This window comes from Chiroxiphia lanceolata, chromosome 1, assembly GCF_009829145.1.
Source record: "Chiroxiphia lanceolata isolate bChiLan1 chromosome 1, bChiLan1.pri, whole genome shotgun sequence".
NCBI classification, from domain to species: Eukaryota; Metazoa; Chordata; class Aves; order Passeriformes; family Pipridae; genus Chiroxiphia; species Chiroxiphia lanceolata.
In genome coordinates, this window is record NC_045637.1 from 33334064 (window position 1) to 33358018 (window position 23955).

At 37.3% G+C, this 23955-nt stretch overlaps 1 protein-coding gene across 6 annotated transcripts; it reads left to right on the forward strand.

The window, feature by feature from the left end:
* Positions 1–710: 710 nt before the first annotated feature.
* Positions 711–23955, forward strand: LOC116779880 (ATPase family AAA domain-containing protein 2-like). Of its 6 annotated transcripts, none has more exons than XM_032674395.1 (23): positions 711–737; positions 2545–2596; positions 3444–3522; positions 4499–4588; positions 5541–5631; positions 5819–5934; positions 7141–7315; positions 8008–8096; positions 8427–8586; positions 10009–10099; positions 10504–10818; positions 11409–11514; positions 12778–12958; positions 14425–14610; positions 15809–15944; positions 16095–16291; positions 17372–17531; positions 17871–17993; positions 18077–18160; positions 18696–18986; positions 19704–19828; positions 22131–22259; positions 23760–23955. In XM_032674395.1, the coding sequence occupies exons 2-23, from the start codon at positions 2560–2562 to the stop codon at positions 23796–23798; spliced, it is 3000 nt and encodes a 999-aa protein (XP_032530286.1). In that variant the 5' UTR covers positions 711–737; positions 2545–2559; the 3' UTR covers positions 23799–23955. The 6 variants fall into 6 exon arrangements, with proteins under 6 accessions (XP_032530286.1, XP_032530278.1, XP_032530295.1 ...); XM_032674387.1 differs by having other exon boundaries at positions 732–776; positions 2548–2596; XM_032674404.1 differs by lacking the exon at positions 711–737 and adding an exon at positions 790–811.

The window sequence follows — 23955 nt, forward strand, 5'->3', positions numbered from 1 at the left end:
GTAGCAGAATTAATGCAAGTTAATTTGTGTTTATGGAAAATAATCCTATCAAATGATCTTCATGTTATATTTTCTGTAATATTGACTGATTAAAAGATAAAGAAAGTGAGGATTTGGAGATCCGTTGAAGCTGAAGACTTCAACAAACTTGTTACACTACTACAAATCAATCATCTTGTTTGGCAAACTTAGAACAAAGTAAGTAGTTTTTTTAATAATGCGAAACTACTAAAATGAGCCTTATTAGCAAGCCTCTGTGCTATGGCATAATATTGTCCAGGGGCTTTCTCCTTCTTTTGACAACAGAAGAAGGTGCTGTTGTTCCTGGTGAGAAAAGGTAAATGTATTCAGTGGTTAGGCTGAGAAATCCCTACGTGCTGCTACTTATATGATACGCCTTTATTGTGAGGGTGATGAGGTACTGGAACAGGTTGTCCAGAGAACCTGTGGATGCCACATCTCTGGAAGGCCAGGCTGGATGAGGCTGGGAGCAGTCTGGTCTAGTGGAAGGTGTCCCTACCCATGGCAGGGTGTTGGAACTAGATGATCTTTAAAGGTCCATTCTAACCCAAACCATTCTATGATTCTGTGATCATTAGGTGCTGTGTGGCAGGTGCCCTCCATAGCAGAGTCCCACCAGGGACTTGGAGGTTGGGCATGGTCAAGCTTGGAACTTTTTGGGGCATTGCCAAGCAACTTCACAAACATTCCATAAATGTTCCATTGCAGTTGCTCAGGTAAAGTCTTCTGCTTGCAGCTTGTTTTAAAACTTACAGGTCTGAGACTGTGTGTAGGAGGATGTATTTGGCAGGTGCTTCATGTGTAAAGACTTTAGTCACAGCCAATGCTTAAATTGGCCACCAGTGTTTTTATTTTGGGATTGCCAGTTGCAGAGAGATCTTTACACCAGAGCATCTTTTATGTGTGGGCTGGTTCTTCTGAACTGAAAGATCACTTTATGTTGTGAGTTTCAGTAGATTTAAATTGCCCTCGCAATCAATCTTGGCTCCAGAAGCACCTTCATGTTTAATTAATTTTTCTTTCATGCTTATGAGTAATTTTATAATGTCCTGTTAAGAAATGGAGAAGTTGGATACAGGCAAAGCAAAGCAGTCCTAGTGTTTCTGTCTGTGTGTCCATGACTTAATTCTTTCTGTGAAGCCCAAATTGACATTGTTTTCTGAAAGGTTTGCAAAGTGTAACAGTAGGGAGGTTTGTTTTTTTTTCTAGTGTATATAGTCATGAAACATCTGCACGAGACCTTAATTCCAGTTAAGAGAAGAATAAGCAACCTGTTGTCTGAGGAAGGCTGTAAACTAAAAATGACTTAATGCTATAATGAGGAACAACTTAAGTACTATGAAAAGCTGCCATATTTTCTTTTTGTCATCCTCCTATGATCTTCAGAATTATTTTTTTCCTTCTGAGATTTCTTTTTATTAAAATATCATATTGATTATGTGTGTTGTTTTCAATGGGGTCTTTTTGTACTTGCCTATCTGAATGACACAAAGAAGAGGCCTAGACAGTGAAGGATGAGAGACCATGGAGTGTTCCACTATACAGAAGTAGATACTAATTTAATTTACTGTTTTTCTCTATGAGTGGCATTTCACATAAAGAAATTATTTAGTTATAATTTTAATTTAGCTGAAAAAAACTTCCAAAGCATAGTGTAGTCTAAACAAAAATGTCATTCTTGCTTTCTAATTACAGTTTAACATCTTACAGTTACTGTTATGCCACAGCTACTTTGTAAGGGTGAAGAAAATATCTTCTTCAGAAGACAAGAAAGAGCAATGATATGCTGAAATATATACTATGTTTTCTGAATTGTCTTATGATTTTTGAATGGACACTGTTTACAAACAGCTGTTTCAGGTCTTACATTCTTACTTCAGATCTTAGTAAAAACTGAATTCACTGATAACTGCTTTATCTATGTTTTCTCTTGTGCCAGCCTTGCCTGTGAGCTCAAGCAGTCCTCTCTCCTGAGAGAAAGTCATGTTAAAATGATAGACTCCAATCAATCATATTTCCTCTTTCTTGGTTTTGCTCTGTTAAATTAGGTTACTCCACTGTCCTCTTGAATGACAGGTGTTGTTTTTTAAACATATTCATAGCCTGCTTTCATAGTTGCTTTTGTTTAGATCTGAATTGGTTTGTAGTTTGTTTCGATCAGAATTGACCATAGTACTTTATCATTTCTCAAATGACAGTATGATTTTTTTTGTCTGCTAGAAATAGCTTTGTCTGGGGTTCTGCCACACTCTTGGATTATTAACCTGATAATTGATAAATCTTAGATTGATACACTCAGTTTTCTATCTGGCTAAGTGTTAAACTTTCACATCTATTAAACCCTATTTTAGAGTAGAAATCCTTGTTACTAATCCTGGGTGCCAGAGTGATGTTCCTATTCCTTCCTCCGGTACATTAACTCTTCTGTGTAATGGCATGCCTTGATAATGATACTATATAGGCACCAGATATTCCCACAGGGTTTCTGCATGTTTGTGCCTGATCTTTCTTGTTTCTTTAAAGTAGGCAAGCCTAGATATGGAAACAACTGATGAAGAAACAACTGACAATCCAGGTAGCATTGTAGGCTAGTTCTCTTTTAAATTTCCTTGACTATGCCCTAGCCAAAAACCTTGTCTTAAACAATTGAGATGGACTGAACTACTGGGTATTTTTCTTTTATTAAAAAAATCTGTGTTGCTATTGATATTAAAAGCCAGAGCCAAATATTCTAGGGCTGTTCTGGCAGTGAGCTCACAGGTATTCAGACAAAAAACCTCCAAATCCCCATGTTTTTCTAAACAGCTTACATGATAAAAGGCTGTGGACAGGTGGGAATATATGTCATGTATTTTGAATATATCATAATTTGCAGTAGTACTTAAACAGTTCAACATTGTGTGCAGTAATTTCACCAGAAGGAAGTGAAGCAAAAGAAAGTGATGATGAAGACACTGAAAAGCATTGCCTTAGTGAGCGTTATCAAGATCCATTGGAAAGTGGGTTATAAGTTTCTCTTAAGAGAAAATTTCTTGCATGGAAGTGAGATTTTTTTTTTTTAAGTGGAAATGCATGCACACACGCCACACTCAATTTTAAATTTCTTACCTTCATTCATTAAATGCATGTATCCTGTGGACATTAAATTTTTTTTTGCTATTTGGCATCCTTATTGTTTTCAGTAAAAAAAAGTGACCTATCTATCCTTGAAAGAATAGTAATTAAAGAGACCTGATAATCTAACTCATGTGGTTTTCAGTTCTCCTAAAAAATCAGGTGTGTCTTTTTTCACTTCTACTGTGCACTGATTAACCCCCATCCCCCTTGAAACTTCCCATGAACTTAGAGGTGGGTGATACGTCTTGTTTTCTGCCTCTTTGACTATCCTGCTTTCTCTTAAAATTGCTCTTTGCTTTCAACAGAACCAAGAAAATGTAAGAGAAATTCTTCAGTCCCATCTTCACCTGTCAGAGAGAGAGAATCATGCAAAGGGAATAAAAGGTTTGTGTATGATTACGTGATAGCTTTTCAGTCTGAAAAACTGAATAATGCTTTCAAGAGGTTTTGGATGGGTGATAATGATAGATCAGTAGTATGATTATTGCCATGGTAGTCTAAGAGAATAAAGAAAACAAACACTGGCTGGGGGAGGCCACCCTTTTTACCAGCTGTTAGGTTTTATTTGAAAATGTAGACTGCTGTATTTGTGTTCGTTGATAAGGTGATGATGAGGGTTGTGGCCGAGACTCTGTAACTGAAATCCATTTGTTCTGGAACTGAAGGCAGAATGTCCCTCTGAAAATCTTAGACTATTTAATATTGAGGGATGTAAATTGTTTTCTTAAAACCAAAGAAAATTTAGATAGAGGGAGGGCCTCTATGAAAGTTTTAATGGACTTTTTTTTAATCACTCAAACACTGATTCTGGTGTCTCTTTGGAATCAGTTCATGTTTCTGTATGAAAGTATCCTTAAACAAGAAAAATGCTAAATGAAATTATAAATTATAAATTGTAATAGTAATGACAAAGCAGTATGGGATCCTGTAAGCAGTTAGAGCAGAGAGAGTGCTATCCCTTGCTAGATAGGAACACTTTGTTTAGCAACCTTGAGAGCAGACAGTTATTGAAGGAAGGATTTTTGAAGCCAAATTTTTAAATGAGTTTAAAAGATTAATGGTTCACAGACTGGCTACATAATGCTAAGTGAAATTTGATTTGTGTATGTGAGAGATTGGACAAAAGGAGAAGCTTGGTTAAGAAATTTCTTTGCATACTAGTTAAACATTTTACCTTCCTAAGAAAAATCAAATAATGTACTTTGAAATCAGATTCGTAAGGAGTCTGATGATCTGAAAACTTATTAGATCTCAAAGTAAACTCTGAGATAGTGTTCACTTCAATTTTGTTATTACTTAGTGCACATTTTAATTTTTTACTTTGAATTGTTTGAATGTTTGTTTATTTCAATGTTTGCAGACAGAGATATGTGGTCCCAAACAGTGATTCCCCTTCCTCATCTGATCATGAGGATTTTGAGATACAGAGGAAGAAGAAAAATTTAAGAAGGTTAATGAAACTGGAGAATACGGGAGGGAGGAGTCTACTCGGGAGGACTTTGCATATGCCTATCCATGGAGTGTTGCCATCTCCATCTTGTACCCTTTCTAAGTTGTGGCAATACTTAATCATATCTGTTGGTATTGACAACTGTAACTGGACTGTCCAAAACGGGACTTTTAGAGTTGATTTTTAATAAGCAATTTGATTTCTAGGTGAGAATGGGGAAAGGGGTAGAGACACACACTTCGATGTAACTTCTTAATGTAAAATTTTACTGCTTCTGTACTTTACTGTGGTTTATTCAGAAAGAAAATCACCATAACAGAAAGTGTTATAAATAGGGAAAATAGGTTTTGTTACTTAACAAATGCTCTAGAAAAATTATTGTAGTAACAGTCTAACAAAAAGGTTTTCAGCCTGATGTCTTTCAGACATATCTTCTTGCCCACACATTCTAAAGTCCTCAGGAAGGTCCAGGAGTGGTGGGCAGCCTTTATAATGTTAATCTCCACTGAAATAAGTATTCTCTTGGACTGTAACCTTTTGAATGTAGAAGGTAAAACTATTTGAAACATATCAGTGTGTTTGGGGAGGGGAGGGATTCTTCCATCATACAGATCAAGGTCAGTCCATGGTCTCTCCATATGGAATAACTTGTTCTAAGCTTGCATTCCTATATGTGCTGTGTTGACTGGCACGGATATTCCTAAGTGCTAAGAGTTGTTAAAATAATTAACTTGGTTTAATGCCTGGAGTGACTATTTTCCTTTGTTTAATCATGGCCATTAAACATAAAAGTTGGAATAAATATCTGACTATTTAGGAAGTTTATGCTGATTTTTAATGTCTTCTGCATTCATTTGCTATCATTAGAAAATCAGAAATCTTCTATCTGCATCATAAGTTAGAAAGAACCTTTTTTTTCCTCCTTAATTCAAGTCAGATCTCTTCTGCTCAGCTTTCAGAAAGGTGACTTAAAGGGAGTTAACAAGAATACCACAAAAATTGGAGCCAGTCTGGCTGGTGTTGAGCAAATGCAAATAGATGCAGTAAGTATTTTTGATTCATGTCAGTGAGAGCTTTGTCCTCTACAGCTCCCTCAGTTTACAGTTTTCTCAAGCAATTTGAAAATTGCCATGAATGTTTCTTTTGTGCTGATGTCTAATTTCTGATGGAATCTTATTGAGGTTGCATTTTTCTTTAACATAAAATGTGTTCTGTTGACTTCAACTTTAGGTACAATTTGATGGCGTGGGTGGTCTTTCTGACCACATTTCATCTTTAAAGGAGATGGTCATTTTTCCCTTGCTTTATCCAGAAATCTTTGAGAGACTGAAAATTGAACCTCCAAGGTAACAGACATGGTTTAAAACTATAAGTTCTCATTCACCTATTTTCAGGGGAATATTCAACTGAGGTATCAATAAGTTCCCATGCTTCAAAATTCTCAGCAGTGTTGTTTTGTTTTGTTTTTTAACAGTAGTAAAGTGTAATGTTTAAAAAATGGATAGAATCCCGCATATATGTAGGTCCAAAGATTTACTGTGTGGTGAGATTATCTTTTAAAAGTGTCTTGCCTTTCAGACCTGGAGTTGGAAATGTTTACTTTAGAGTCCCATATACAAGTGGACTTGATTAGTTTGTAAGTGGGAAGGAATTGTCCACTCATAGTCAACTTTGGGTTGTTTTATGAAAGTCCAGTTGCCTCTCCCACCAACTTTTTCTTTTTCAAGTGCTAAAGTATCAGTTTTACAACTGATAGGACTTGCAACTAAAAGCTTGCAGTGCTTGTTGTGCTTGAGCTAAAATAAGAAACTGTCTGCATCTTACACAGCTAAGTGACTTCTGCATTACAAAACAAAATTCTTAGAGATTTAATTGCTAGCTTTATATATTCTTGGTCAGCAAAACTCAGTTGTGGTATATTGAACTAGGACTTTAAATTCTTTGCCATCAGCAACTTTAAAAGTATTGCAAACAATGAAAAGAAAATATTTCTGTGTTTTGCTTCTTTAGTCATTGAAATTCTTTTTGAAGCAGCACTGTACAGGCTTTTCTAGTTGATGGAAATGCAGAAATGCAGAATATCCTTCCAGCTTTAGACTACTTCCTCTTCAAAAACTTAAAGTTTTTCAAGGGAGAATTAAATGTTTTACTACAAAATCATGCCTTTCGTGAAAACAGGAATGTATATGCAGTGTATCATTGTAAAGTTAGCCCAGTCTCAGATTCTGCACTGGAATTTTTTTCTTGTTTGGCTCCAATCACTCCTGTTGGTTTATCAGAAGTTTTAAGTGTCTTTTTGGGACACTACAATCTTTTCTCAAGGTTTTGTATTTCTGCATCACCTCTTTATTCATTTTGTTTGCTGCCTTGTTGAATTGTGTAGGAACACTTTTGACTTTTTGCACACTTCAGCTGTTACCACTATCTTATCCATTAAGTATTTTGTTTAGGAGAGCAGAGTTGTGTGTTTTAGGAATGGGGGATTGTAACAGGTACTTTTCCACGATGTTTTTTCTTATGTCATTTTCTTAGTGTATTTTTTTAAATTGTAGAGGCTGTCTATTCTATGGTCCACCGGGGACTGGAAAGACACTGCTTGCTCGTGCACTTGCTAATGAATGCAGTCAAGGTGACATGAGAGTAACTTTTTTTATGAGGAAAGGTGCTGAATGCTTGAATAAATGGATAGGAGAATCTGAACGACAGCTTCGTCTATTATTTGAGCAGGTAAGGTTGAAACACGCCCTGTGTTCTGACTAACTAATTGTTAGTCTGTTGAAACTAATTTTCTGTGGTTCAGAAGAATTCATTCTTTTTCATGTTTTGTCAGCTCCTTCCACTGAAATGGGACCGTCAGTGTTTCCTTCTTCAGTGGAGTTTTGGGGGCTTGAAATCTTGACATGTATTGGGAAAGACTAGTAAAACAGACAAGAAAATTCTGCCACGTGCCACCACTACTACCTCCACTCCCTTGCCCTCTAATAAAAAAACCCCAAAAAACCCAAAAAAACCCAGCAGCCACACAGTCACAAAAGAATTTTCAAGAAGCAGGAGGTGGTGACTTTAGATCAGAGGGAAACAGATGCAGGCTGAAAGCATGGTCATTTAAATTGGTAACAGAGGGTTGCTTCCCAAACCTATAACTGAGTTAAGTCCTGTCTCTGTTCTTGGTGGTTGCCAAATAACTGTAAAAACTACTGGTATGATTTGTTTCTTGTCAGTCAGTCTCAGTGGGTTGACATAGGCTTCTGTCTTTTGTTATTTGTGCCTCTTCACTCTCTTAGCTCAATTAGTAGAGTTCCCAGATGCTAGTGTGAAAAATCTAGTTTGTGCCTTTCCAACCAGAATGTTTTTCATGCATTTTATCTTTCAAATAATGCTGTTTTACTAATGTCAATATTCCTGTGTTTTCATTGTAGGCCTACCAGATGCGACCTTCAATTATTTTCTTTGATGAGATTGATGCTCTTGCTCCTGTACGGTCTGGTAAACAAGACCAAATTCATAGGTAGGACATGTTTTGTATCTACACAGAAGCTGCTTGATCTTTGTGAAAAGAAGACCGCAACCTATTTAACTTGGTGTGACACATTCATTTATCCTGAAAACTAGTAATTCAGTGCCAGTGAATTTCAGATGATTTTTAAACAGTAATTGAAAACAATTCCTAAACTTGATATCAGTACAAGGTCTGTGATACATTATCTGTATTTTGTTATGTCTTATAACAAGTTTTCTGCTAACCAGCATCTCATCAATAAGAAGTTGTCCTTTTGAGTGATGTGGAACTGAAGAAAATTTCCTAAACCAGTGTATGAAAATTGTATTTTTCTGTTAGCTCTGTTGTGGGGACACTTCTGACACTTATGGATGGCTTAGACAGCAGAGGAGAGATTGTGGTAATTGGAGCTACCAACAGACTGGATTCTATAGATCCTGCCTTACGAAGACCTGGACGCTTTGAACGAGAATTCCGCTTCAACTTGCCAAACAAAGAGGTCAAAACTTCAACTCAACCTTAATGCTTATGTAGCAAAGTCCACCTTTATAACAAACCCCTGTAACAAGGCAGCATTGCAAAGCTGTGCAAGTCTCCATCAGTAATGTACAGCTTGGACAAGAGAGGGCTGTCTGGAGGGACTGTGTTATACTGTGGAGGGCAAACCTGGTACTGAATATATATGATTATGATGATTTCAACAAGTAATTATTTCTGTAATTAGTATTGGTTTTGCAGTAACTAGTGAAGAAAATGGGATGCTGCCAGTCACTGAAATGTTTAAGAAAGAATGAATGTATGAATTAGTTATAAAGTACTGCTGTAGCATCTTGGAAGTGAAAGAAATGGTGTGCACACAGGAGTTCTTCGTTGGTAACAAAAACTTTGATCAAGGGTGGTACTGGAGTGAATTATGTTGGGATTTGACGTTCTTACTGGAACTTATTAACAGGGACTTGGACTAATATGTGAAGTACACTGCACAACTTCAGTGCTTGGAAGGCTTCTAGTTCAATTGCAATACCTAAGCAATGAAAAATGGATGTAGAGTGACCAAAAAATATTGAGGTTGTGGGGAGATAGTGTGCAAAACTGGACCCCTCTTTTTATGTTTTCTCTCTGACTATTACTGATATTTCTTAGCACTTTTTGGAAAAAGGATAATAGGCTTATTGAATTGAAAGCTAGTAAAAGTACACCAAACAGTGCATTTAACACAAACATTTGTCTCCAGTTTTCATCTGCTCTCAGAAAGAAGAGATGAGGTGTCATGAAACAAATCTAATACATGATTCCCTACTGTGGAAGAATTCTAGAAATCTGCCATAATTAATCTGTTTACCAAGAAATACTTCAATGAAAGTCTTGCAAAGATCTGAGATGAGAATAGGCGATGTTTGACATTTTCTGGATTAGTGACAGTAGTTTAAGTCATACTTATTGTTCTTCTTGGTAGTAATTCTAGCAATTTGAAAGAAAATGTGAGGACTTTTACTTGAATGAACTGGCAGAAAAGCAAATCTGATGAAGAAATGAGATTGAAATTTTGCTAAGTTTGAGAGAATTTTCTTTGACAAAAAAATCTCTGTTTGAGAAAGGTTTTTGCTACATTTTTTTCTCCAGCATCATTAGGTCTCACACTTGTGAAAACTCACTTTTTATGGAAGATAGAAATGCCTTTTATTTCACTGCAGGCCCCAGTAAGAGTTTAGTGTAACAATGTTGTAACAGGTAGCAAATTATTAAATTTCCTACTTGAAAATGCAAAGGGCATATTAATAACTGACCTTTAAAATACTTAAAAGTTTAGCAGATAAGAAAAGTATTTTTATTAGTATAAAAGGTTTTATGGGTTTGTGTTGTAGTTGTTTTTTTAAGAGAAAAATTAGGGCAAACTAAAATGCAACTGTTTTGTTTTCAGGCAAGAAAAGAGATTTTCAAAATTCACACACGAGACTGGAACCCGAAGCCATCAGACAATTTACTTGAAGAGCTGGCTGAAGAATGTGTTGGTAAGTTTGAAAACAGTGTAGGTTACTGCATGCAACTTGAGTCCTAGGAAACCTCAGCTTCTACCAGGCAGTACTCGAGCTCTCGTGCCTTGCTGCTGACATGCCTTGGAAGCAAACAAAGTTAGATACTGCTTTCAATTTTCTTTTTGTCTCTCAGAACATTGAATGGGTTTGGGGCATCTTTCCCAGGAGCAAAGTTTTGATGAGCAGGCTGCTTCTTAAGTGCAGAATATCAGGCTGTGAGCCATGTAACAGAACTTCTCTGCAGCGCAGGAACTCTTTCAATTGTCTCTTAATCTGGTAATTTTTTGGCTGCATACAAAGTCTTTCAGCGCTGCAGTTTAGAAATCTTGGCCTTGAATTCTGAGACTGACATAACATTTGATTCTTGTTTTGTTTGTTAGGATATTGTGGTGCTGATATTAAAGCCTTATGTGCCGAAACTGGCCTCTGTGCTTTGCGGCATTGCTATCCTCAGCTGTATGAAAGTAGAGAGAGACTGCAGATAAACATGGATTTGATTAAAATAAAAGCAAATTATTTTTCCATGGCCATGCAGAAGACTGTTCCAGCTTCACAGAGGGCTGTGCCTTCCCCTGGGCGGGCGCTATCAGCTATTTCAAAGCCACTGTTAAAAAACACACTGGAAAGAATTTTACAAGCCTTGCAGAGAGTATTCCCCCATGCAGAGCTTGCACTAAAGAAGGACCAACAGCAAGGTATGATAATAACATCCATTTGTTTAAAAATCTGCCGAAGAAAAACTTTTGATTTGTGCAGTCAACATACACAAACCTGTCAGCTGTAATTACAGCACAATTTTATACTTTGCATGTGCACAGTGCAGGACGGAGCTGTGAGTGACTCACAGCATGCAGCAGACAACTATGTATTCTTTGCTGGAGCATCCAGTTTCTGACAGTAGCTAAAGTTGCATTTATCATTTCAGAGATGGATCTAAGGTTTAAAGCATGAGGCACCTCTTTCCAAAGAAATACTTACATGGAGGGAGAAGGGTTTTTCAGGTGTCTGGAAACTGCAGAAGTTGTTTTTAGTCATCTTTATTCTAAGGAAAAAAACAAGTTTTTGTCAACAGCGGGGTAATACCTAATGCAAATCATGGGATGTAGAACAGCTTTGTGCAATTTCCTTGGATCTGTGGTAGAATGAACTCTTCAGAAAATAGCATTCAAATGATGAAACGCAAGAGAAGTGTTTTCTAGCACTGATTTTGAAGATGTATTGATGCAAGGATATGGACTATTCAGGAAAGTTAACAAACTTCTATTGTCTTTAAATCCTATTGTAGGAAATTATGTGATTGACAGTGATGAGGAATCACCATCAATCTCTGAAGAGAAGCCAACTCATAAAACACCTGATCACAAAAAGGCAGAATTCTGCACTTTTAGCAGGTATGTTTGTCCCCTTTATGGTTACGTTTTTAAAATGGTCAGGTCTGTAAACTGTTTTGGTGTGAAGGGTGCAGGATGGAGTTAAGGGGTTGTGTATGTGGTGATCAATATTTGCAAGAAGTAAGCGTGAAGATACAACTGTGTACTAATGTTCTGAGTACGCTGCCCTAACCCATCAAACTGAATGGCCCACACCTCTTTTCCTGAGTCAAAGGGGTTCACAGATTATTAGAACATGTTGGTTTAATCCATGCTATTCCTTGGAAGACTCAAGACCTTAAAAATGTGCTCTCTGTCCTTTTAGCTTAAAAAGACTCTGTGGATTTGTGTAACTATCTTTTGTCCTTTTACTTTCCAAGATTGTTAAACCTGTAGCCGACTACATAGCAGAAACAAAATTGAGAAATGGTTTGTTGAACAATGTTTGTATTTTGTATCTTTAACCTGCTGAGTTTATGTAAATATTTTGATGTTTTAATTGTGGTTGTCCTGTACGCCAACTGTTAAAAAAATATATTATCATTGTCACTGTTGGGTCAGTTATTTTTCTCTGTTTCTATTCCTCTGCTGACCTTTCCACAAGTGTGTTTCACACTAGTGAAGCAAGATAACCAGAAAATGAAGAGACTACTCAAGATGAAACCATTGGAATGACTGAATAAAATAAATATAAATTTTATGCATATGTAGTGTACTGCTGTAATTTAACTAGTCAAATCTGTTTCTTCAGATACTGCTGATGTATTTCAGTACCCACATTAATTTTTTTCCTAGATATGTTTTGCACCTTCCTTCCTACCATCTCCAGGAACTATGGCCAAATTTCAGCTAACCTTGACAGGTGTAGACACGTCACAGTTACCTAAAGTCAAGACATGATGAAAATGGTTGTGTATGGGCAGTAAAGAGACCTGAATTGGTTTGTGCTGAGAGAAAGAGTTGTTTTGCCCCATATCAGGTTACTGACCAGTTGTTGTGTGTGTACTTGGCTGGCCAGTCCCCCTGTTGGATTTAAGAGCTGTTACTTAACCCAGCCAAAGGAATAGCGGACATGCTGGGGACTTGCAGGGTTCCTTAGTGGAGGTATGGTACCAGTTTGTGAGAAAGGAGGCTTTGGTAGTCTTCCTGGTCACAGACCGACTTATTATTTGCTGGAACAGGGAGTGTATTTACAAAAAAAAAAGAAGTTCATAGGAAAAAAATTAACATCTGTGTGCCTATTCATTACTCATTTTTAAACTTATTTTCTTCTTATTGCTTTAGAAATCCTTGTGACCAGCCAACATCTTACAGGCCACGGTTCTTACTGGTTGAAGAGCCAGAATCTGGGCAAGCTTTTGATTTGGCAGCTGCAGTAATACATACCCTTGAAAACTTTCCAATTTATACACTAGACACACCAACTTTGTTTGTTAGCACATCACCAGATGAAACATGTATACAGGTAGCTTTTTTTTTCTTGTTAATCTTGTAGGATTGGTGAACTGTATACAAAGTAGTGAAGTAGGCAAAATTGATTGTTAATGGAGGTGGCCTGATTTTAACGTTCTGTTACATTTACTTCTGTCTTTAAATCCACTTTTCTTCTACATGGGATGATACCAAGTAAGGATATTATACATAGCCATGTTTTTCATTTGAAATGAAGCAAGGAGAATGTTGTTAGTAGCTTTGGAAGCTGGGAGGTGCTGCTAATAAACCCCTCTTTGTGGCAGGAAATCCTGCTGGTCTCAGTGGGATCCAGAAAGTTGTTTTCGTTGCTTCTACTGTGCTACCAGTAGATGGCTCTGCATCAACCTGACGGCATGTCATGCACATTTTGTAGCCTTTTTTTTTATTATATCTGTCAAGCAGCCAAGGTTTTGAGGAAAAGAATAGTTTTGTTTTTTACACATAGATATACAGCTTATACTGCTGCAGTACATGCAGTAAAATAATTGAAATTCATGGAACACTTGAATTTGTGCAGTGGTGTGTTTTCCTTAACTAGAAAAATGAAATATAAGTAGATTAATGCTGTTTTTCTTTTTTTACTTTTTGGCAGGAAATCCATTTCATTGTTTGGCATCACTGTATTAAAACATTTGAATCTTTAGTAGCAACATTTGAGAGCTGTACAAGTCAGGACAGACATATTACGTGACTGGATACTAATTTGTCACGTAGGAGGAACATCTCTTTTCCAGGTTGTTAATCTGAAATAGTGCATGGAGAAATTTGTTGTGTGAAAGGACTGTTGCGGCTTCCCTCATGCAGTAGGTACACGGTACATGTTGTCTTCTGTGATTGAGGTGCTTTCTAGAGGCAGTGGCCTGTGGTCTTCAAAGCACATCATCTGGTCTGGTGGATCCTTTGGTACTGAGAGGCTGTGAGCGATTTAGCTCTTCAGACAGGCTAAGGACTGGTTACCTCTTATAAAATGTGCTTGAAGTTATGAATTATAACCAGGCTTCTTGTACAGTGTTAGTCCTCATCTTCTCACATAGGTCTTTCTTTGTTCAGACTGTGCTTCAGTCTGACTTGGGTGTGTATGCACTCTGAACTGAAAATGGGATAGTCGCAGTTGTGTAGCGATTTTTCCAGGCTAATGCATCTTGCTGAAGGGTTAGTCTTGGTTTTTTCAGGCACACCACCACATCAGCTGAGTTCTGAGGCTCTTTAGGAGTTATGTTACACCTAAGTTTTGAAATCCAACAGAGATTCAGGTCTGTTTCTGTCTCTGTAGCAATGTCTGTATTTTAGTAGAAGTGAAAATTTTAACGTATTGTTAGGAGTCATTCATGTATTGGTTTGTCTTGATATTTTGGCATCAGGTATTCCTGTTTCATAAGACAGTTTGACTGATATGTAATCATTTAGTAGCCTGTTCTACATGATGTAGTTCTCTTACCCAAGCTTTCATTTTACCAGTTGATGCGAGAAGCTCAAAGAACAGCACCAAGTATCATATATATCCCACAAATCCCTTCCTGGTGGGAGACTGTTGGACCTACACTGAAATCTGTTTTTACAACACTACTGCAGAACATCCCAAGGTTTACTCCAGTTTTGCTCCTTGCGACATCTGATGTGCAATACAGAGATCTCCCAGAAGAGGTATTTCTGTTGATACTTTTCTTTCTTTAGTATTCAATTTCTTCTTAATTTATAACTTCCTGAAGCATTGGAGTGCTGTGCTGCTCTTAAGCAAATTCATACTCAAACCCAAACCAGGTTTCTTAAAACTTGCTTAGACAAAACAATTATGAAAGCATTTCTCTAAAGTGTTTTCTGACTAAAGATTGACTTTGACCCAACTTTTTCTTCCTTCTCACATACTCAAGGTTATTAGATAGATATATAGATTTGCTTCACACAATTGTTTCACTGGCTTCAAGATAGCTAGGTGTGTCCTTAGTGAAGAATATATGGCGCTTGAAAGGTAGCTAAGAAAAAGACTTTTTCTGAAAATATTTATACTGAAAAGAATATGGTGGTCACACAGTTAACTGATGGAATATAACTTCAAATTTAAATTATTTTATAAAAATTTCAGTTACAGTCTTCATCCAGGTGAAAACTTGACAAATTAGAAAGCTAAGGTCCAATTCCTGTTTAAGTAACTTTGAAATAAATTTTTAGTTGTGTTCCTTAACAAAATTGATGAAGAGAATATGCTGAGCTTTGTAGACATCTGAGAGTGTTCACTAAAGGAAGGTGTTCAGAATGTGAATATTATGCTCTGATTATTTTGTCTCAGTAACAGGAGTTTTTATACTGTTAATAAAGGCCTTCTAAAATAAGGATTGAAATTCCTTCCATACCTTTTGGTAATAGAGATGGAAAAAATGGAGTATAGCTTGGAAGTATGCAATTTCGGACACCTCATTTAAATTAATTAAAAATATAATTAAAGAAAACCCAAACACCTGACTAAAAAGCCAGCACTTTTCTGCTGAGCCTTGCCTGTTTCCCTCTGTGGCTGCCATAAAGATTCAAGCTAAAAGACAGCAAGGCAGGTAAATACAAAATAATACAGTCTTGGGGGTGGTGAGTGTCACCCCTCTTTCAATGATTTATCTTGCAGTTTCTTACTGGAGCTTGAACTCTAGAAGGTATTCTTTAAAGAAAGTATTTTAATTTGCCATGCTATAAAAATCTAGCCTTTTAAGGCCAAGAAGATAACTCTTCATTGATTGTCTTATCCAGATGAGTATTCAGTTTGATTTAGAGAGGTACTCATCCTTTTGGAACAGAATATAAAAAATTTGTGTGGCCTTCTTTATCTGAAATATCTTTTCTCCTCATGGTTTAGATAAAAGCATTGTTTAATAATGAATATGAAGAAGTTTTCAAAGTCCCGCGGCCTACCTGTGCTGAAAGAAGACATTTTTTTGAGGACTTAGTTATGAAGCAAGCTGCTCAGCCTCCTGCATCAAAAAACAACACAGGTGAGGAGGATATTCTACGTATAAAACTCTGCTAACTGTAAGTTAACAGCTAATACACTATTTGCTTTGGTGGTAGTTTTTTATCAATCATTTCTCCTGTGCTTGTATTTGAGTACCATCAATTGACTATCATTTCCTGATTAATTTAAGCTTGGCAGCCACTGGAAGTCTTGCCCGTAGCACCACCACCTAAGCCTCGACAGCTGACAGAGGAAGAAATAAGACAGGTGGAGGAGCAGGAAGAGGATACATTGCGTGAACTTAGAAGTTACTTAAGGGACGTGGCTCATAGACTTGTCATTGACAGACGTTTCAGACCATTTATGAAACCTGTTGACCCAGAGGAGGTAAATTAGTGTTGATTTGTAATCCCATTATGGCTGTGTGTATTCATAATTTCTCTTTGTGTATGTTTCTTGGTGTTTGCTGTTTCTAGGAAGGTTTATCTCTGTTTTTAGGACCATACTATTCTGATTTTCCAAGAAGCAGGAAGTGAATTTTACTTTTTTTGACTCCTTGAGGCTCTCAAATGTCTGTATTTGAGTCTTCACTGAAAGTCCTGCGTTCTTTTAAAATGTTTTTAAAACTTTAGAATATTTCAGTTGGAAGGGACCTACAAGGATCATCTAATCCAAGTGCCAGTTACACCAAATGCCAACACAGTTTGCCGATGGAAAAAAAAAAAAAAGCAGAGAGATCTCTTTCTCTGTAATTATAAACAGTACCTATATGGTTGTTTTATTAAAGCCAAAAGCTCTTTAATTGACTGTCAATAGTTTCTGTGAGAACAGGAGTAGAAGCAGCAGCTTGTCAAATAACTTTTCAAATTCTATTCTCACTTTTATCTGTACCTTTCCTCAGTATAAGATCAACCATAAGGGGTGCATGTTTTTTCCTTGCTCCCATACATCTCTCATTTAATTTATTGAATAAGTCTAAGCCAGAGGCACATACTTCAAAGTCAGTTTTAAAGATAGCTTTACCTTTCAGTGAAGTCCCATTCTCCTAAGCATCCATTGACTTGTCTTTTTCTTTCTTTGTAGTTTCTGAGATTTGAATAATCTAAACAAACGTAGATGTCCTAATCTAAACTAGTCAGTAGGCTCCTTTTATGGTCTGAGTAAAGAAATCGTCCAGTTAGCTCATTTGAAAATAGATGCTGTTACAACCCTCCCCTGAAGGTGGGGTAACTGAGGTTCTTGTTAATAAATCCCTTGAGGTGGATTAGAGTGAAATAGCACTGAATGACTGGTGTTAATTATTTTAGAACAATGTGGTTGCAATGGAAAGGAGATATGTAGCTGTTTTGGTCATTATCTATAGTAATATAACAATATAAAAGTGTAAATATAATTAATAATTAATAATAATAATAAATTTTGGTAGCTACTATATTAAATCTCTAAGCACATATATTTCATTTGCAGGCACCCAATTACAAGGCTGTTATTAAACAGCCCATGGACCTCTCGACAGTTCTCTCCAAGATTGACATGCACCAGTATCTAACTGCAGGAGATTTTCTGAAGGACATTGATCTAATCTGTAGCAATGCTTTAGAGTACAAACCATATGAAAGTCCTGGAGGTGAGGACGTACTTTTTATCCCTAGTTTGGAAAAATTTTAAAGGTGTAAATTGATAAATGTCATCTGCAGACAGTAGGTGTGGGAAGAAATGCTCTCTGGGGTTGTTTAAAATTGCCAGGTTGTAAATAAACTGTTTGCTCATGAAATTGTGGTAGATGTGTTGATTGGTAACTAGTGCTTTTGCTTTAATAATTAACTTTTCTGTTGTTATGCTGAAAATACTATCTGAGATAACATTTCAGAACCTGCCTATGAAAAGAGAAAAATCATTCTTAGTAAAACAAAATAAAGGGTTTCATTGTCTAGTAGAAAATGCTCAGTTTCAACTAACATTTCAGATTGCCTCCTGAGTCACAAAGCTTATGCTTTGAGTGATACTGCATATTCCATAGTGAGGCACGAACTGGATAAAGATTTTGAACAACGCTGCCAAGAAATTAAAGAATCTCGTAAGGAAAGAGGTATGTTTTTTGATGCTGAGGATTTTAAGACTTGTCTCACTCTTTGTAAACAACTATGCAAGAAACAATTCTTTGCTCTGCAGGGTGTAAGAAAACAGTCCCAAAGTGTAATGAAAAAATAACGATGCCAGCAGTGCCTGTGGATGCCAGTACCCCCTGCTCTAATGGCAACTTAAGTTTTATTCAGACTTTCTTGGAGAAGCTGATAAAGTCAATGCTACCTTCTCTGTTCCTGTGGCCTAACAGCAGGTTCCTGTGATGCCTGGTTTTTCATGCTGGAGGCATTACATTTTTTATTATGCTTCACAAGGTGGGATAGATCCTGAGGTCATTCATTCAGTGTGGTTATGAAATTCAAGTGCAGTGGGTGCTTGACTTTGTAAGAGCCTGGCCTTGATGACCCAACTGACATTTAATGGCATTTACATCTTGAAGTCCAAAACATTGTACGTGGCTGTTTCTGAATATTCAACTAGTTTTTAGTTACATGGAGCAGTGTGTTCCCTTTCTCTGCCTATAATATATCTAGTAGCGAACTGACCTCATTAACTTGCAACTTTTTCTCTAGACACATGTAGGGAGACGGACAATGGTACTTAAGCTGTAGTCATTTTCCTTGCAAGTAAAATGACGATGCTGCGTTTTGGAGAAAGAACTGTTTTGGTAATGGTTTGGATTACTTTTTCTTGTATCTCTTTGTAGATAAGTCAAAAAGAAAACACAAAACGAAGGAAGACTCTTCCAGTATTGCAGCAAAGATGAAGAATGTTCAATTTGCATCTTCCCAGGATACTCCTATGGAAGAACATGAAAATGTACTTCAAGGACAACAGAAAAATGAGACAGAAAATGAAAGAGAGAAAGTGACCCTTGTGGCTGAATCTCCTACTGAAAGGAAGTGTGTCGTACTTCCTGAACATTCAGACCTAAGAAAGGCGAGTGGCATGCCAGATTGGCAAAAAGCTGGAACTTCTGAAGATGGACATTCAAATGGTAAATGAAAGGTCAAACAGGTCATTTATCTCCTTTCTCTCCTTTAGGAGGGTTAAACTATTTATTAGGTTTTAGCCTTCTTTAATTCCATTCTGTTACTTCCATTGTGTGTCTCTCAAATAAGCACAGTGTTTCTTGCATAATGATGCTGCTCCTCTAGCTATGCCAACCAAATTCAGTTTTATGCAGTGTCTGTTTTTTCTGATTCTGCAGTTCATTTTTCAAATGGTATCTATTTTAAAGATTCATACCTATTGTACAAGTATCTTCCCTGTAATAAGCAGCTTAAGTTAAAAAACTGTACTTTAAGCAGTGAGGAATAGAGTGAGGAATAGAAGAGTCACATGTGGAATAGAAGAATTATGTCCTAATGTTTGGAATGTAAGATGTGTTTCCTAATCTAAAATACTTTTTTTTTACTGTTCCTTTCTTTTTTTTACCAGTTTTACTGTGCAGTGCTCTTGTGGCAGCATGACTATTTTTTTCCTAGTTTTACCCTGCCTTTTTTCTCTAGTGCTTTTTTTTTTTTGTGTCCGATTCTAGTTTTTATGGAGCAGTGCCAGAAAGAAAGGAGAAGTCAAGCATTTCTCACTGAAAAAATGGTAACACTTATGTCTCTGTTGCAAAGAGGTACTCTTTTCCAGGTACAGGATACTTCACTGATACTGTAGTCCAGATAAAGAGAAATCATGACTTAAGAAATTTGTGTCATTCCAGATTCACAAGTACGTCATACAAATTATGCGGGACGTTCTCAGGTGGATGAGCAACCGCGAGTATGTGACAGGAAAGCAATGAAAATTCACACACGGGGAGTGTCTGTGGATTACTCTGAGCTCAAAGTAAGTCTAATTTCAATTTTGTTAACACTGAAGCAGGACATTTTCTTGGTACCTCTATGGTTTTAAATTAAGTCAGTTGTTAACCAATGCCAATTCAAACAACTTATGAGAGGGATATACAGCTTGTGAAATAGTTCAACTTGTGATGGACTATGACTGTTGTTTCCACAGCTGGTGTGGACTGCTGCTCTTGCTTTTGCTGAACTAAATTTTAGGAGACTGTATTCTCTTCCTAATTTTTAAAGTAAAAGGGCTTGTTAAATTTTAAAATAACCCACTGACTACCTGCTACTACTGTTGGTTATTAATGTCTTAGCAGTTTTTATGATGAACTGGGGATGCAGGTATTTTTTTAGTTTGCTGTTCACTTGTTTTCATTTATTAGGAATTGGAAAAGGGCCTTGATTTTTAACAGTGATTACTTGAAACCTGAAATTAGCAGGTTGACCTAAAGCTCAACCTGGATAAAATACTAATACCTGCTTTTCTCAAATGCTTTCAAAATCCAGTGTTAAAATTTTACCTTCAGATAGTTGCAGTATTACAAGGTTTTTCCAGGCCCCTGCAGGAGAGAAGTTGCTATCCTAGGCTACAGCTGGGGAAGGAGGCAAAAATAGGCCTAGCTGCAGGGAACAAAAAAGATTCCTCTGCATGAACTGGGATGAGAGATTCCTCTGCATGAGAGGGTAGAAGAAGGACCTGACCTTCAGGGAATGCAGCCTTGAGGAGAATTCAAGAAATTGCTAGGTTGAAGTCCTGGAGGTTAGTCAAAGCAGTGGAGGCTGCTCTTTACCTGCCATGATGAGAAAAGGAGTATCACCTGGATGTTTCCCCTATGTGGGGAGAATGTGACCAGAGAGAAATCTCCATTGGGGAAGTGGCTTGTCAACACAATTTCTGTCACATTTTTAAGAGTTGGCCTGATTTGTAGAGGTGAAACTAACTTTCTAAGCTGGCTTTCTAAGGAAGTAAATTTCAGGGGGTTCTGTTGTTGATGTGTGCCTGTGTAATTCAAGAGGCCACATAGGCTTTTCTAGAGTCAGGGTGCTAACAGTGTGTAATCCAAAGTTATTGCCTACTGACTGGAGAAATGGTAGTTATACTTCTTTCAGCTGCAAGCAGAGAGCTACAATCCTGAAACACATCTTTTAGAAAACTTGTTTCCTTAACCTGGGTGTCACTGGAACTTGCTGCCTGTACCAGAGAGCTCCTCCAAACTGTAGCTGCTTGGTTTTGTATGGGGTTTTTGTTTGGTTGGTTTTGTTTGGGTTTTTTTTGTGATTTGCTTTTGGTTTTTTGTTTGGTTTTTTTTGGTGTTCTGTGTGTGTGTGTGTTTGCTTTTTTGCTTGGTAATACGTGTAGACCTTGATGAACATACAGAACAGCATACAGTTACCTATGTGGCAGCAATTGGAAATAGTTTCATATGGGATGTTGGCCATGAACCTCTGTCACGTCCTATCTCTTGTGTTTGCAGCAGCTGAAAGGATGCTATGTGATTTTTGTGCATCTTCTTTGCACACTGTATAGGATGAAGTTGAAGGGAATGCTCAAATCTTGTGCTAGCCGATCTGAGGGATGCAGAGTTTGATAGCAAGCAGTTATCAGGCAGTAATATTTTTGTTTGGTGTGGCTGCTCTCTTAAGCTACATCTTCACAGCCTCACACAACACACAGCTACTGAACAGCCACAGCAGTGCTGCCACTAGCATGTTAACATTGCTTTCCCAGAGATTATCACATTCACATCTTTGGTAAAAGAAGGGACTGTATGAGAGAGTGGTAATTTGCTACAGGCAGTCACACTGCTAGTTTAGTCACTATTGAGTGGCAAGGTGGGAGCTAACTGATGTTAGCCACAGTACACATTCAGCTAGTGGGTAAAGATGAGCAACTAAGGATGGTTCCGTTTCCAGCTGTTACAGCTGTATCTGAAAGATCTGTACCCTGGTTTCCAAAGACGCATTTTCCAGAGCCTTATATTGCATTTTGAATGAAATGCAACTGTGGCTTTGCTGTGGCAGCTACTCTATGACAGAGTGGGTTGCGTCATTCCCTGGTGTTTTAGAAGCAGATGATTGGCAATTATGATCATTGATGTCATACATTGATGAGTAAGAAAATATTGCCTGAAATGTAAGCCTCCCTTTTCTCTGAAGTATAAAAAATTACTTTGTTTTCTCCAGTTAAATCTTGTCATCTATTTAATCAGTTCTCTGAAGCGCCACTTTTATTTAGCAATATAAGAAAGTAGGATGTATCCTGCGGTATTCTGAACTGTAGTTTCCATTTTTTTTTTCAGCAAGTATTGGATTCTATTATTGTGGCTACTGAAAACGTCAGTATGTCTTGCATGGAAAGACTTTATGCTGTTCTCAGCCAGTGCATTTACCAACACAGGGAAGATGATGACAAAACTGAATTAGTGAAGGTAAGTTTTATTGTCTTATAGCACTTTCTATCACACACGATTATGTGTGTGTTTGTGTATGTGTTACATATATGTATGTGTGCACTGTGAACATTATGCTTATTTAGCATTATTCTTTACTGCCTAGTTGCCTGTTTCACAAGACTTTTTCATTTCAGTCTGGAAGACATTTATCCATATTGCAAAACCATTGTTGTGTTTGGCATAATTGTTGGCAAATTTAGCAGGAAAAGGCTTGAAGACAATGGGTCTACCCACACAGGCCTCTCAAACCAGTTAACCTCAGTCTGCCAATAGTCTTTCTCCAGAACCTTTTCAGGGGTGGGGGCTGCAAAAGGAGGGCACTTTTCTCAGTCTGTCACTTCCTCTTTCTTCCCTTGCAGGCAGTAAGGAGCACATGGTAATGCTCGTATAGTAGTCAGTCCATTCTTGAAAAGAAATTAAGTATGAAACGTAGCAAGAATTTGAGACTTTTCTCTAGTCTTACCAGACTTTGTTTTTAACTAGCATGGCCCAAGCATCTTTAATTTGACAAATGGGGAGCTTTCTGCCTATGACAGTTTGATGATAATGGGTCAAATTCTCTAATCTCTTCCTCTAAGAGAGGATTTCTGAGTTGTCAGAACTGAGTAGAAATCTTCCACAGGCACCCATGGTTCCAGTTGGGCATTCCCAGTATTGAGTTGATTCAGATAGGCTGGATATTTAGTCTAGCTTCAAGATCCTTGAAACCATTTGTCTTTCAGATGCTTGTGCCTGAGAACAGATAAAATTCTTTATGCCTCTCATTCTGCCTTAAAAAAAGGCGTCTTCTCTTTGGCCTTAGTCATCCTAATCTTTTCTTCCACAACTGACAAAGAGTTAGAAGAGATGCTCTGCTCTGAGTGTACAGCACTGAGGATTTTGTGGATTCAGGGAGGCTATGCCTGAAAAATGCACCCTTCTCTCACAATAGCATAGTGATGTGTTTTATCATGAGAAGGGACCTGTTTATGTTATCTCAGGGCATGTGAAGTGAACTTTTATGACTGGACTTCATTTTTTTGTTTGTTTTCTACTTCTACCTTTAGCTTTAACCAAAAAATATCTTCTATTCAGAGTGACTGCGTGAATTAGCTGGCAGCAACCTCTACTGTATGAAGAGAGAGACTTTAACAAGTATTTAGTCAGAGTGCAGAACAGAACAGTTCCAGCTTTTATTTGTGACTCTTCAGGAACTGCCTCTTTTCTCATTGTTGAAACCACCATTGATGAAGATCCATAGTCCCATTATGCAAATCACTGCAGACTCTGTAGCCTACTTCTGTTTTGGGTTCCTAAGGACGCGTTTGAAGCTAGTGGGTCTAGAAAGATGTTGTGATGGTGGTAGCACATGTATTGGCTAAATATTGCTAACAATTATATGTATGAACAGATTCTTAATTCTTTTGATGAAGAAGCAAACATGGTTCTCAAGTTTGCATTCATGCTGACTCCTAATTTGTCTTTTTTTCTTATTAGGCAATGAAGAAAGAAATTGCTGCCTTAAATTATCTCTGATACTTGACTTCAGTATACTTTATTTGACATACTCTGAAGTTGATATATGGCTCCCAAATAGATAAATTATGTATAACATCTCAGTAATTGCAGCAGCTATAGAAAAAAGAATAGAAGAAAGAAACTTCTTTCAGTACATAACTGAAACCAGACATAA